Here is a 16,028-nt window from a genome sequence, read left to right as displayed (position 1 = left end):
AAAAATCAGCCTTTGATGAAAGAAGAAAGCAGTGGTCAGAGCTGTGTGGTTCCTTGACAAATAAACCACACAATTGACACCAGCCATTTGCCTCATGTCTGGGGTTCTTGTTTATATGACCTGATATGTAACACTGGTTTATTTCCCAGTGTGTTTGCAGTCTTGCAGGCTTTCCTAATGCTAAGTTCCCCAATTTCTGCTGTTAACAAAAAACAATGATTTTGTTCTGTTTCCTTTAATGCCCGTATAGGCATCCTTTTAATTATTAAGACGTGTGTGTGTGTTTCTTTACTGTCTTGCAGCCCACTGTTGTGTCTTATTATGACCTTGATGCTCCAAATTAGATAAAAAACAATAGTATCCTGAAAGCATGCACAGTACCACACAGAGGGTATTGTGCATGTTGCATTGATTTCTGGTTGTGTCCTTGTGTTTTCTGCCAGCGGTATTGATGTGTGATTCCTCCCCCAGGCAAGAGGCGCTGCTGGCTGCAATCAGTGAAAAAGATGCAAACATTGCCTTACTGGAGCTGTCTGCGTCCAAGAAGAAAAAGACTCAGGAAGAAGTTATGGCACTGAAACGTGAAAAAGACAGGCTGGTACACCAGCTGAAACAGCAGGTAAGCCTGGCCCCAGGACTCAGCCCTGTTTTCTTTCCACCCCAAGCCATTAAAATCTCTATATCTATAAATTGATAATTTGGATCTCCAGGAAAGGCTTGTCTGCCAAGAGACCATGGACGTAATTTAACCACAACGTAAAAATACAGATGGCCAACGTGGTATTGAATGGTGTCTTTTCTTCTCTAGCAAAAGAGGATAATTGGTAGGAATTTCCTACTTCAACGAAGATCATTTTCTACTGGCAACATTGCGCATTAACTATTAGGGCTGTTTGTCTTCTGCAAGCAAATGGTTATAATCATCCTTTTTTCTGAAAGGACCATATTTGCTTGAGAAGACAAATGGAATTGCTAATTGGTATTTACCAGTGCGATAATGACCCTTGAACCTAGAGGGTCTGAGGCATCTTGTCAGATTGAATAGTTATTGTTGTATATATACCAAAGTTATTACTATATATACATATATGTATAACTTTCTGATTTATGCTCATGGTGCTGATATAAACAAATCACTGTTTAGTTAAGAGTGTATAACCTGGAAAATCTCAACCAGCTAACAGTATGTTGCAGAAGTTTGTGTCTCGTTCTTTTAAAGATTGTCCACTTTCTTTGACTTCTTCATTTCTCCCCAGCATTTTTTGTCTCCAGATTTCACATAATTAGTGTTACTGTCTAAGCATTTACCAACATATTCTGACTATAGAAATTCACTTTTTGATTAATTGATCATTCATCACTGTCCGCAGTACCGTTGAGTGGCTCTGTGATAAAAGCTCGTTACTGAGAGTGTAGATTTGTCACTGCTGATGAAGTGATTTGAAATGTCAAATGTCAAGCCTGGTGCAAATCAAGAGAGAAAAACCCACAAAGGAACCAATATTCTTCATGTATCAAGAGAGCAACGTGTAGGTGTCATCGTTATCTTGGAGAAGCACCTCCAGGATAACCTACAGCCATGGAGCCAAGTTCTCGTTGGCGATGAGTCAAGGTCTAGTGTAGAATGTGACATAGATGTGCAGAATGATAAGCAGGTTGTTGTGTACAACAGACCAGTTGAGTCTTTTGGGGACTGCAGTGTTTTCTGACTGCAGTGGCTTCAGTTGGTACAGAGCTCCACTTGTCATGACTGATGGCAGCCTGAAGCACATCTGGCTCATATTCTGATGTGACACCATATCAGCAGGACGACACTGTCCTCATGTTGGTTGGCTAAGATTGGCTTTCTCATGAGATATGAATGTGGCTGTTGTACCCTACTGATCAGACCTTAACCCCATTGAACAATGCGGGAATCACATGTGGCATCTAGGGCTCAGAGACCAGGGAATACGGCCCATGCATGTCCTGGCTATTAGAAACTGATGAGACGGTATCCCACAAGACATCTGCAGCCTGCAGCAGGACATGCACTGCAGATGTACAGATTGGCCAACTATGGCCATACCAACTGGCAGCCTGTGACTTTAACAGTAGATCCCCCTGCTGATCACAGATGTTGCTGATAAATGTTAAATTTATGTCTACATTCATATTTGGCACAGTGTTAGCATTGGGGTCCTGGGATCAATTCCATACCAAGGGTGCTATCTGTGTGGAGTGTGTATGTTCTTCCTGTGTTCATGTGGATTTCCCCAGGATTTCCGAACACAGTCCAAACATATACATTACTGGTATCTTACTTGGATCCTGGGTATAAATTGGGCCTGTTGTGAGCGTGTTCATGTCTGTGTCTGCCCTGTGATGAACTGGTGTCCTATCCAGGGTGTACCCTACCTTGTGCCCTTTTCTTGCCAGGATAGACCTCGGCTCCCCTTCCACTCTGCATTGGATGAAGCTGTTAGAAAATGGATGAATGGATATTATGTACACTACATTAGAAATGTAATATGTATCAGTTCTAATTTGGTATGATCATATTTAAAGACGTTGTTTTTGTTGTGCTATGTAGTAATTATATAAATTTAGAGCTAAAGAAAGCTCTAGGCTTGCTCTATTCTCTTTCATGGGTGTCATTTTGCTTCTATTTTGTGTAATAACATTGTAATTAGCATATGTAATTACAATGATATTTCACATATAGAATATGCCAAGATAAATACAGTGTTTTTACACATAAAATGTATCCAAAATGTTACATTTCTTTGAATGTTTCTGTTCTCTATGCAATAAATATCATATAGGATTTAAATACAACAGGCAGTGTGTGGGCCTGAGTGAAAATACTTTTAGCGTGACTTTGAACAATTACTAAACGGTGGAATGTTTGCACAAGCAGCTTCCTGTAGCCATTAAAAGCAAAGTGCAAAGCCGTAAGGTTTGGAAAGAAGTTTACAAATTGTTGTTTAATTAAGAAAGTTCTTCATGTAGCTACACTGACCACATCAGAAGGTTAAATTGCTGAAACAGTAGGGCACCCAGAAAGATTGGCTGAGTAATGCAGACACCTTCTGACTTGTAGCTTATTCTTGGAGATACTTTATAAAGTTAGAGCAGATGCTGCTCTACAGCTTCCTGGTGTTCTCTATAAACAAGATACGGGATTATTTTTAGCAGTAAAAAAAAGGATTTTAAGGAAATCATTATTTTTTGTTTCAGTTTTGTGGGTCACTCTCATTGCAAGCGTTTGGTTTTTAAGGAAAGAGAGATGAGACATTACAGAGATCCAGGTAGTGAGGTGTACTTTTAAGACTAAACTTCTCATATCTCTGCCAGTAAAGACTCATGAAAAGAATATGTTTTGCGGGCTGTCTCTGTTTTTTTCTTTTTAAGTAGCGTTAATGAAACATTTTAGGAGTAACCACCTCCAGATGACTGATCAAAGCATAGCTCATTTTACACCACCTTGCTAAAATATTTTCGGAAAGACTGCTTCAATATTCGACTTTTATGACTACATATTGTCGCTAAGCCACCAGAGCCATTATCAGTCAATCAAGAGGTTTTTGTTTCAATTACCTTGATCCCACATAAATCCATTCTGAACTCAAGGCGGATATGAATCGCACACAATTTGTTGGGTTTGCTTAAACAGGTCTTTGGTGATAAATTTCCATTAACAACAGTGCAGAGCAGCATGTATATATGCAGTACCTTTGAAGCTGTGAGTCGTACCACAGGTACATAAAACATGCCAGCTTTTATTTTATGTCTTCTTTCTTTACAGCTGAAGTATTGTCACTTACCAGTACTACTATGCACAGCTTTGCCATTATAGAGTAGAGACTTCAATTTATAGCTGTTAAGAGGAAGTAATAAATGAAACAGAGCTAAACATGAATGTTGAAGACATGAACCAGGAAGATCTCTAAGTGTCCAAAGAATGAAACGATCTGGCTGTCCAAGCGTTATTTGTTTCTCATGCTTTATCATGCAGTGTCAATAGAACTCCGATGGACCCTATAACTTCCAGACCCTTGTGATACAGTATGTGATAACATAAAGGCAAACAATTACACAAATGCCTTTTTAATCTGCAGAGCTTCTAGGGATCTTCTTGGACATCATCTGTACAAGCAAATAATACTCTTATAGAAGACAGTTTGCTTGTGGGTCATGCAATGCAGAAAGCTTGCTCAGGTTCTGTTAAGGTCATACTGTGCTTATTGCCGTTTCCTTGTAATGAGATCAATGCTTTTGCTCTTGCAATGAATGAATAGCTTGAGGAATAAAGGTTTTTGCATTTTTATAAGGTTTTGCCCTAATGCCATATGAAAAACCTAGACATTGTGCGTTCAGTGAACTAACACTGTGCAGAGTCCTTCCTTATAACATACTTTTTATCAGTCATCTTTGTAAATTAAGTCTGACAAAAGGATTTTCAAATATTGTGGTTTCAAAATTGGTTTGCTCCATATCCTAATGCAGCAAGAAGGATGAGTTGAATTGATTGTATTGTGGAATCTAGCTGTGTCCCTGTTACGGTTAACTGAAAGAGATAAATGCCTGCTTGCAGAAATCAGACTGATTTGCCTGTACACAACTGAAACCATCACTGATACCTCCATTTCCATATGGAAATTCTGGTTTACACAGACATAATTTATACTGCTATTATATTTTTCTGATCTTTTCACTCAAGATTTACCTTCATTATACACCAAGTGTTGTAATTCTGTGGTGAGTTTCTGCTTGGAAAACTCTATCTTATGTTACAGAAAGCAGCCTTTATTTCGTTGCTCATTTACAGTATTATGTTGAGCTGCTGTAGTTATTGAAGATTCTGATCAATGTGCAGTAATGATTGCTGATCATTGTCTGCTGAGATGCCAGATAGTGAGTGCATTGGTACATTTTCTCTGTTGCTGGCTTAAAGGATGAATCGCCAAACTAGATTCCTTTTTTACCCAGTCTAAGATCCCTCTCCCAAACTTTAACATATCTGATGTGAACTTGTTCGTATAATAAGAGGACATTCAGTACTGCAACATTCAAAGCTTGACAAAGGATACAGATTATTTTTGACTTAAAAAAGCATACTTTTTAACTTTCAAGTTGAATCAGTTAAGCTGGTATTCTTTTAAAGAGTCGTAACTGGCAAATTGTGGCATTTGCATATCGTACTTATACAGTATTTTTCATGTTTCCAGTAGAAATAGACTGTCTGTCCTGTACTTCTCTGAATATTATACAGTATATAAATGTATTTGTAGCTAAAAAATCAGTTTATTTTTTCGTAAAAGGCCTTTCTATCACAAATAGTTTACACAGGTTCCACTGTGTCCCATTTATATCCCTTTATACCGTAAGTCATTATACGGGACAGTGAGTTTTATTCAAGAGATCGTTGTTGCTTGGTAAAATCTGGTGTTTCACATCGTATCCTGCATTGTGTGACTCTGTTACTTTGTAAAGCAATGTAATCTTGGCAGCCACACAGAATTAGTTTTTTTTTTTTTGGAAACCTGATCGTTGAGGAGCTAATAGCCTCTGGCGATAGAGGAAGTTCCCCTGCTGATGTCCCAGTTGGGTCTGTGTGGTTATAGAAGTGTCTTTAAATAATTACTGTAAGAGAAATACATAGCTTCTTACCTTTAAATTCCGAGAAGATTTGCACGATAAGGAAAGTTATTGATGAACTTGCAAAATGGCAAAAGAGAGTACCTTGTCTGAAATGACTTTAATTTAAGAGCTTCAGAGAATTATTTTAAGATCTATACTGAAATTAAGAACACATTTTTCAATTATTGATTATTAAATCACTCACTGTTTATTTTTCCATCTGTTTTGTTTTTCTGATCCTACATCATGTCAAGGTCCATTTGCTAGGTACAGTACTTCAGCTAAATTATATTTCTAATCTAAACATTTTAAACGTCTCCAGAATTGTTGTTTGACGAGTTCTGTAATTTTGTTCGGTGTGAACAGGTAATCGCAATCAAGAGTCACGTTAGTCAGTTAAGTGGAAAGGACTGGAAAAAATTATTGCGCCTTTTCCATTTAAATGGCTTTATAGACGTTTGCTCTTTGAAACAGCTTTATTGGAAACTCAAAAAAAAAACACAAAACCTCAAAAATGCTTTTTCTCCATAAATGGAATTCTGTATGAAACCAGACACTTGACAAATTTCCATCAGGTTAATGGTCCACATTGACATGAAAGATGTCCTGATCACATTTCCATATTTGGGCACTTTTCAGCTGCTCTAATGAGACTTTCAGGCAATTTACAATGCGAAAGTGAAGTGCTTTTCTGCCTTATCCTGCAAACCATGCTCTAACATATACGTGTACTCAAATCTTCTTTATGCACTTTCAACCTGATAGATACATAGAAAAAAAAGTCAGAGCCTGTCGCAAGTAGTTTGCGGCCACTAATTAAATTCATCAAGATTTTAACATAAAATTGTTCTGTGTGAATACTGGATAATAATGTCTTCAAAGACTGCTTGGTATTTCGTTTGTACAACTGTTTCCTTGAACATTTCCAGATGTAACAATTCATGAAGGTTAGATTTAGTTAATTTACAGATGCACCATTGTCCAAACGTTTTTCCGTTTTACTGTATGCTGTTTTTTTGTTGGCAAACTCTGTATACCCAGAAACCAGAAACCTATTGGTTTTATGAACTCTGTATACTGGATGCAGATACTATTTGTAGCAAAGTATGCTATAAGTAATTGAATATAACTGTATTCAGATTCCACAAGGTTTTCAGTAATATTGGAATGCACAGTAAAGTTACACATTACTGTGTTAAAAAAAATGAACTTCTTTGAGCTGAAGTCAAGGAACTGATTCATAAAGAAGTGAGTGTCCACTTAAATAAACGTCATTTATCCCTGTCGGTGTTAATGAGCTTCTTGGCTATGCCCCTAATTAAAATTTTAAATCATGAAGAGACCTTGCAGCCAATAAAAACACAACATTTTCTGGCTGTTTTTTTGTGTTCATTACACTAATTGTCTTTTGCAGTGAAAACTATTGACAATTAATAAACAGTGTTTGTGAAGACTGTTAAAGTCCTCAGGCCATCCACTATTTTTGAGTTTAACTCCTTAAAAAAGAATGAGGTGTTCTTCTGGAGCCTCTGGAAAGCTATGGATCTGTAAAGTAACCTTCCATTAAATTCCTTCTCTCGCAAAATTGACTTGTAGTACAATACGCTTAGTGTAGAGAATAAAGCCATAGAACCATTTCTACATTCTAGAGGGGTCATCTGCTCTTTTCAGTGCTGTCACAACAGAATTGTGAATGCATTAATTAATGTAAATTAAACCGTAAAATGCAGTCCTTTGGCACATTCCATTGTACAGCTGGATATAGAAGATATATAATATTGGTAATGTACTTATTTGCTCCAGTGCCAGTTAGGGCAGATGGCTGCCCTCTAGTTGTGAGTTGTCTGCTGACCTTTTAATTGCCCTTGTATTACGAAGCTGAGCATGCTTTCCTCCTTAGTGCTGCGTTAGCACCGAACGGCACCGTGCATTGTCTGTTGAGCTGCGCCTTCCTGCAGATGTGGCTAATTAGGGAGCCAGACAAATCGAGAGAGGAGAGGCCTGGTCAACATGTGGTCGTTTTCCGCCTTCGCCCTGTGTTGCTTTTGCGTTCCCTGTGATCCAGAGGAGCAGAAGAGAGCCTGCCATCGTAGTGCCAGTTGCTTTGTGTACATAACGTTGAGTGTTGGCCTTCAAAAGGAAGAAATGTTAGAAGTGGTTTATTTATATTCCACGACTGAATTGGATGTATGACATCATCCATTTACAGTTCTTATCCTGTGACATGGCTAATCCCTAACACCTCATTAAAAGAGACACTTTCAGTATTCCATACATCATCCTGTTTAGGTTTGGCATTCCTTTATGGAATACAGCTGAGGTACAGTAGGAAGCCCAGGGCCATCAAGTGATAAGGGAATAAGTTAAAATATAAGGCTTGGGTGGTTTGCCTTCTAGGGTAAGAATGCAATTTCTGTAGATTGTTTCCATTCTTCTTTCGATATTACTTTTTAGAATCTGAAAGGACCAGATGTACCTTGAATTGGAATGTAATCCAGTTATATTGCTCTGTAGATTTAGATGGTGTTTTGATACCTTGATGAAAATTGGCTTGAAACACCACTCTCAGTTCCAGCACTGCTAGTTACGGTGTGCTGAGTATTACACTCTGCTTTCTTGTGTTTTAAAAGCTCTTTTCAACATTTTTATTCTAGAATCGTTTTTTACTTGTAATTTGATCTTGTTTCCCCTGCATGCCAAGATCAATCAGAGGTTATATCTTGCAAAGGACCTTAAATCTGATCACAGGTTTGTGAAGGAGCATTATTTTGTAGATCTTGGATAAGAAGCTGTTTTGATGAGATTGGCACTCACTTTCAGCAACAGCAGATTCTTGCCATATGGGAGGATTATTATGGAAAAAGTGAATTATCAAGCTTAATTTATGTTGGAAAGTTACTTGCATTCTCTAATGGACTCTTCAAATAGTTTTCCATCCAGAAAAAAAGAAACAATAAATAATAACATAAATAATCTTAAAAGTCAGTCTGTTACAAACCAGCTTTGAGTATTCTCCTTTTATTGTGCAGGCCATTAAATTGAAACAGACTGCTTTGTTTAGTACTTCAACAGGAAAGAATGGCTGGAAAGTTATGTTTTGTTTGAAAGAATGTCTTCCCAGTGCAAGAGAAATATTGCAGGTGGCATAAGAGGTTTGAATCGACCCAGTTGAAGGATGTGAAGTGGAATTTTTCTTGACACTGGGGCTTCTTACAAATTTCTTTATCCTGTACTGTGGTTACCAAGTACCACATCACACAAGTAGGTCATTTCGAAGAGTCCTTCTTAATAAACTTGCATCATCATCATCACATCCAGAACTGTGTTCATTAGTTAGCTGAGTAATCCTTTTTCCAAATAGCTTCTGGTCCGTTTGTGTTATGAAATATGATGATAGGGGGAAACATTCATTGTAACCACTTTTTATTAGAATTAAGCTAAAATTCACTATCATAAACACTATGCATGTCACACAACCTTTTGTGCAAATGGCATTACAGACACACAGTTATTTGTAATAGTTCATAACAAGATAGAAGCAAATAACAAAACTCCAGGCAGACACAAGACAGATGAAATTTATTAACTAGACCTTTAAAGACTACAGAACTGACAAGAACTTTCTTCAAATACAGTAACCAGTGGCCTTGGAATGTTAATTCAAAATGATATTTTGATGTATGGTTTTTATGCAAGTTTTATAGCATGTTTTGTTATGAACAAGCTATGAACACATACAGTACAGTAGCTTGAACACTTTTAGCCCCATTCATGTAAATAGTCACCAAATTTACAATTGTATGGTGGCACAGGGGGAGAGATGGTGATGGGGCATAGAAATAAAATGTCTTCATAGATTTTTAGCCACTCTGCAAAACATCATCAGCACCACTGCATTTGAATTCCTGGCTTTCAGGTGCTCCTTCTATTGCAGTGTGTTTCTTTCCTTAATCTTTATGATTTGCATTTGTTTTGAGGATTTGAATGAGAGGGCTATATACAGTATGTCACTGGCTGCTTTGGGGGCCCCCCAGTGTAGTTCTGATTGTTTCCAATGCGAGCTGCGCAGCTCATTAGTTTGCTGTACAACCTACTCTATGAGAGAGAAATCCACCTATGGGCTGATTTAGTACACAGTTTCCTCTTTAACTGTCATGTCACTTCATGGAATATTAAGTTTAATAACTGCATGATTTGTTTATTACAGATAGTCATCAAGGATGTGGTGTGCTGCAAAAGTTCATATAATGCATCTGGTCTTCCTAAGTAGCTGTTTTATTTTTGTGGTTGCTTTTAAACATCACTGTGCTCAGTGCTCAGCTGTTTTCATGTGGGATAGGGGAGAAGAGGAAAGTTGCACTCTGAGGAGCTCATTATCAAGTCGAGAGGTTTCGAGAGCTGTAGTTCATGTTGGGACTACATGCATGTGCTCCTTGGGTCAGGAAGACCTCAACATTTCCCACTCAATACCTTTTTTGCTCAGATTGTCAGGTTACACTTTGTCCTCCTGCTTGCTCAGACAGCCGACAGTATGTAGCATAACAGAGGTCTTTCTGTGCTTATCAATATCCCAGGGCTGTTCGTGTGTGGTAGCCTTGTGGTTTTGCAGACGATAAAAGTTCCTCAAAGCCTCCAGGAAAGAGCCACATGCAGTTCCAGTCCATAGGTTCATACCCCTTATAGAGACTGTATTTACAGTTCTGCTCCCACGACACCACTAACTCCCAGCACCTCATTAAAAGAGACACTTTTGCCACTGCTACTTTGGAAAAAAAAATCACGCTTTAATAAATCGCAGCTGTGAGCCCAAAACTTCCCAGCACTCAATCACGCACAATGGTACTGGGCTCCTTCAACACTACATGAAGTCACAAATAAAACAACAATCATGTGGAGTAAGTGTTTCACTCTGCCCTTCATAACATGGGTTTTGTTTTTTGAACTTTGGAGCATTTTGGATTCACATAATAGATGTATGCAAACAAGGTGTTTTTAATATTTGCACGCATACTGGGGACATTCAGCTGGGCACATGCCACGAGCTCTGTTCTGCAGTTAAAAGGAAGGAAGTGCTCTGTATTTAATGAAGCACCATGTTACCCCCTCCAAGGTCCTTTAGCCATATAAAACCATGTTTAAACAGTCTGGACATTTACTGAGCTGCTGTACTAATAGAGTTCAGAGCCAGGATTTAGTCTGGTACAACGTAGCAGTAAAAATCTATCATTCTCATTAAGTTGCACTGTTCTCCTTGAGCAAACCTCTTCTATTGATCCTCACTCGGGACTATCTCACTAAGACCTGGGATCTAAGAGACACAACGTTTTGGCTGTGGAGCCCTTTTCAGGTCATGACCTAGACCGTGACCTCGATTTGAAGAAGGCTTCACAGCCAAAACGTTGAGTCTCTTTTCTTTTCCTTTCAGCATGGAATAAACCTTTACTGTACCTGTTCCTTGTTCCTTGTTCCTTGTTTCATGTGTGTTTGCATGCATAGTTCAGTATATTCACCACAGTAAGCATTTCATTGCACTTGTGCACATGACAAAGAAACTGAAGTGAACTTTAGACATTTTATTTTTATTTGCTACCATTCAAAGATGATTTATTGTTTTCAACAGTCCTTGCTAGCTACCCCCACCCCAGGAGTTGTCCCCAGGCCTGAACAGGGCTGTGGAAGAGGCTCTGTAGTCCCAGTGTGCTCTTGCATGCGGTGTCTCCTAGCCAATCTCTTCAAATGAGGCTCGCGTCCAGCCCGATCTGGCTCAAGAAGCTTTTACAAATGTTATTTTTCAAATATATAGTGAGGTCACCGAAGAAGAGATTTCGGTTTCTTACAATAAATCAAACTTAATAAAACAGGCCATGCACAATTTAAGGTTTAGGATTATAGGGTTGTTTTATTTTCTCAAAGTTTAGAGAAATTCCAAACATACATAATGTTAATTCTACACGGAAGTGATTTGTAAAACTCACATCCATATTGTTAAGGAGTGTACAAAGAGTGCTATATGAAAGTTATTTAAAGAACTGAATAATAGCTTTTTGAGTCTGTGATGAATAAGGCACACACTTACAGTTGCAATTATTCTTGGAACTATATAAATAAGCTAAAGGCCACTTTGAATGTTGAGCCACTCAAAGTATATTTATATGTTAAGCATTAATGGTAATGAAAATAACAGAGAAAAATTGCTACCATTAATCTATAGTATTTATATACCCTATGATGCTTTTAGAAAACATTTGTAGTAATTTTTGCCATGGAATGAATCAAATCATGTACTTATCACCATCCAAATGAAATGAAAACTATGTTTTTTCTGAACAAAATGTCTTTGTTGATCACTTAATTGTTGGAATGTGCAACACAAGCATTGGTTCAAAAGAAATATTTCTCAAAATGCATAGTACAATATGTAAATATATGGAAAAATCTGAACCTCAGTTTTTGTGAAACTGTATTTGTAACTCTGAAAAGTAGTTTCCAAGCCTTTTTTGTGAAAGTACTGTAAGTCTACCTCTGATACTGTTATGTGTATGTTTGGGTTCTTAATATAGCATAGTGTGTACAGCTTTTTGAGGCTACTATACTGTACCTACGTTGAAAAATCAGTATTGCTTGCATCAGTAAAAGTCTAGATTTACAGAGGGGATGTAACATTCCTGAAAAATGATACATAAGAAAAAAAGGCATAGTGTTACTGAATCTAAGGGTTCACATACTTATTGACACAAGGGTATTTACTGTTTGAGCCAGTTTGTTAAAAGCCATAATCCTGCATATGTCTTTGTGTTGTGTTTAATCAGGCTATGTTTATCAGTTATGAAGACTTTCATGGACATCTTGAATTACATTTTGTGCTGCAGAGTTGAAGGGTTTGTTTTTCTCTCTCCTCACAGACGCAGAATCGAATGAAGCTGATGGCTGACAACTACGATGACGACCATCACCATCCTCATCATCCTCATCCTCACCACCTTCATCACCACCCCCATTCGCACCCCCATCACCACCCACACCACCGCGGCCCAGCGCGGCCCCCCCACGCCAACCACCGGCCCTCTCCTGACCAGGTGAGTACTGTCCATCTGCCAGTATTGAAGGTTTGGCAGAGGTGGTTCATTAACGGGTGCCTCTCGTACAGATTTGAACCCGTACAATTGTATTCTTCATGATTATGTGTACAAGCAGCAGGCTGCAGTAGCTCTTCAGGGTGTTCATTGCCTGTAGAAGCTGCTGTAGCTGTGGTGCGCTATCACAGTACTCAGGTCTCTTAGCTGCTTGTTAAGATTTTCTTCTGTCCTTTCAGGGAAGTGTATTACAGAGAAACCTGCACTCTGCAATACTGTAAACCCTTATTACATCTGCTGATCTTCTCATGTGTTTATGAGTAATACTTGTGGAAATTAAAATTTTGGGGAGATATACTGCACAGTGTGTGTCTAATATTCCTAAAACAAAATCTCTATAATTTGATATGCTCATAATGTGTTATTGTGTAGAGACAAAATACTGTAGCTGTTTTACACTGCAGGATTTTCATGAGCAGGACATTTCAATTAATAATCCAACCGGATTAAAAAGGTAATTGCCAGATCTTTGGTGAACCGTCTGCAACACACACTCAGACACTTCCGGCCATATGCTATTCTTTTTTAATTATTATTAAATAAAATAGTAGGATTTCTTTTAAAAAATAAATAGTTCTTATTTTTTGTTTCAGAGAAATTCCATGAAAATATTCTAAAAGCCTTCGTTGTTGCTAACCCCAAATAACATTTCCAACAACTGTGCATATACAGTACAGTAGATATATTGAGAACATACTGTACGAGGCACAGTGCTGTTTACATCTGTCTCCCCTGTTTGTAAGATTTCCAAAGAGGTGGACTATGGAAACTTAAACTTTTGGCCTTGGCAAATTTCGGAGCATTCTACGTCCTTTATTGTTGACGCCTCGGGATTATAGTTTCCAAGTGTGCACAGATACAGCTTCCCTCGAACAATGACTAGAAAAGCAAAGGTGATAGGCTGGTCTTTTCATGGACTGAAGGCCCCTTCTGATACCTCCATAGCTTGCAAGGAAACAAGGCCACACACAATGATTAGTTTTTAGACACATTCCAGGCCATAATAATTGACTCAGTAGAAAACGTCTTTAACAAGCTTATGAGTCTCTAGTATAATCCCTATCCACTGGTTGAAGCCTGTGTAAAGATTCTTTCACTGTGACTCACATTTCCCACATTCTGTAGGCTTGGTTGCTGTATAATTTTGAGTCCTGTACTTTGACATTTTTACAGTAACCCTCCTTTTAGCAACTGTCATTGCTGTGGTTCATTGGTGCAGTGTGGATGCATTACATGGCTTGTGTGGTTTTGAGGACCTCACTGATGTTGGTCTTAGAATACTGTATGTAAGATATTGGATATACACCTGAAATGCCTAATGTCAACCATCAGTTTTTTTTCCCCTTAAGCTAATAGGTATAAACGATTCTCCATTGTAATTCCACAACTTTTGTTATTCTCTAGTAATGCCAATGTAAAATATTTTAGCAGCTAACCCTTAAATATTGGGGTGGGTTCATTAACTGGTATCATTTAATTATTAATTATTGGGAAGGAGCAATTGCCCCCCCCCACCCCCCCTTCAGTGAACTAACTAATGGAACTAAAATACTCTGCAATACCTTCTTTTACTAATAATATTGGGTAATCGTTAGATCATATCACATGCAGACGTTTTCCCCCAGTGACGTATTTAATGCGGTAAGTACTAAAATAAAAAAATCACTCCAGACTGCAATGGAAAGTAAAATAAAGAAACAAGTTTAATATGTGGCTTAACAAACACCTGACGCTCAACCACTTGGGTGCTTTAAGATGTTTGAAAGTGCTAAATTTCCAGGGTAATATAGCATATAAATATAACTCTTCCCTTACAGTGCATCTGGGAACATTACAGCCCTTTAATGATCGAAAACATCCCCTGTATTTCATGAAGTCTTTGCTCAAACCCCCAAACAGGCTGTGCATGTGAGAATATTTCCATAATGTCCTACAGTTTCGAAAGGAACTTGCACACAGACACGCAGTGGGTAGTACTGCATGTGCCCAGTGAAGTTGTGCAGGGACAGAAATAATCAGAGCTGAGTTGAAAGAAACGTATGATTTAGACGGTATGTTACCAACTTGTACAACAAAGAGGTCTATAAATTTCTGGAAAGCAAATCTAATTTCACGGCCCACTACATTTAGGAAGCTTGAGGTTTCTGTGCTGTGTGATGTCAAAGAGCAGTGCGAACGAGCATCTTTTTGATTTAAAAGATCGGATCAGTAAGCTGGACCCTCCACACCTGGTTCCTTGGTTGCTTTCAAAGTCAGACGGAACATTTACAAGCCAGCGTGCAAAAAGAAAAATAAACATAACCGACTTAACATTTCATAAAAAATACTATGTGGCATTTTATATGGAACCTGTGGTTACACTCAGGTAATAAATAAAACTATGGCTACAAAGATTGATAGTAAAGAAATTAATCTGATCCTGAGTCATGTCATACCTAAGACACTTAAATCTCTGATAATATGAGCATGAAGCTTTAAAGGCAAAAGACTCATTTAACTGACATTTAACAGGATTATGTAAATGAGATGTGAAGTAGTCTGAGACCTTCAGTAATGATTAAAAGTCAGCCATGGATTTTAGGTGTGAGTAAGTGTGGTATGATACGCATTTTTAGAAGTTATACTTAACATATCTAGTTCTCTCATGCAGATACATGAAAGGGAACTGCTGGGAGCCCAACCTGGGAGGGACTTTAGAAGAGCTTAAGTTGTCAAGTTTGTTCTTCTATCTACAGTACGTGGTGAAAGAGATAATAGTTTCGGGCTATTTTTTAAAGGAAAGAAAAAAAGCAAAAGGAACTTGCATAATTTTTTTTGCTGTTACCTATTTGAATTACAGTAGGGTCACCTGAGAAACATTGCTCTCTGAGACCGAGAGGCACTGTTAACTGGTCAGTGTTAAATTCAAATCTACTGTAATTATGCATAGGATGAAAGAGGCATCTCCATGTTGAAGGAATTTTGTTTGCGGTCTTCAAGGTGTCTGAAAAGATGTTCAAAATTGCTCACTGTCTCCACATTGCACTCATGTTTACACCTGTCTCTCAGTCTCCGAGCAGCTTAAAGATATGCATCATTAAGGTTGGTTTAAAGAAGTCTTAACATTAGTGTCAGCAGATGTATGGTAATTAATTTACAGACTTGAAGTATGACTACACTTGAGCCCTTTTGCAGACCTGTGTACACCCTTTGTTTCCACATAAATCTTGGAGTGATTGCAGTTTTGTACAACTAAGTAAAGATTTATTCCATATTAAAAAGAGAAGAAAAGAA

At 38.1% G+C, this 16,028-nt stretch overlaps 1 protein-coding gene across 13 annotated transcripts in view; it reads left to right on the top strand.

Annotated features, from left to right (window-relative positions):
• LOC148662150 (ERC protein 2) overlaps positions 1-16,028 on the top strand; it is a 314,579-nt gene that overhangs the window by 231,613 nt on the left and 66,938 nt on the right. For all 13 annotated transcript variants that reach the window (XM_088636983.1, XM_088636992.1, XM_088636994.1 and 10 more), the window contains 2 exons: positions 472-619; positions 12,525-12,698. In XM_088636983.1, coding sequence (XP_088493109.1) covers positions 472-619; positions 12,525-12,698 — 322 coding nt within the window. The remainder of the gene's footprint in view (positions 1-471; positions 620-12,524; positions 12,699-16,028) is intronic.

Source organism: Lepisosteus platostomus, chromosome 6, assembly GCF_059453375.1.
Source record: "Lepisosteus platostomus isolate fLepPlt1 chromosome 6, fLepPlt1.hap1, whole genome shotgun sequence".
Taxonomy (NCBI): Eukaryota; Metazoa; Chordata; class Actinopteri; order Semionotiformes; family Lepisosteidae; genus Lepisosteus; species Lepisosteus platostomus.
This window is presented reverse-complemented; position numbering and strand designations above follow the sequence as displayed.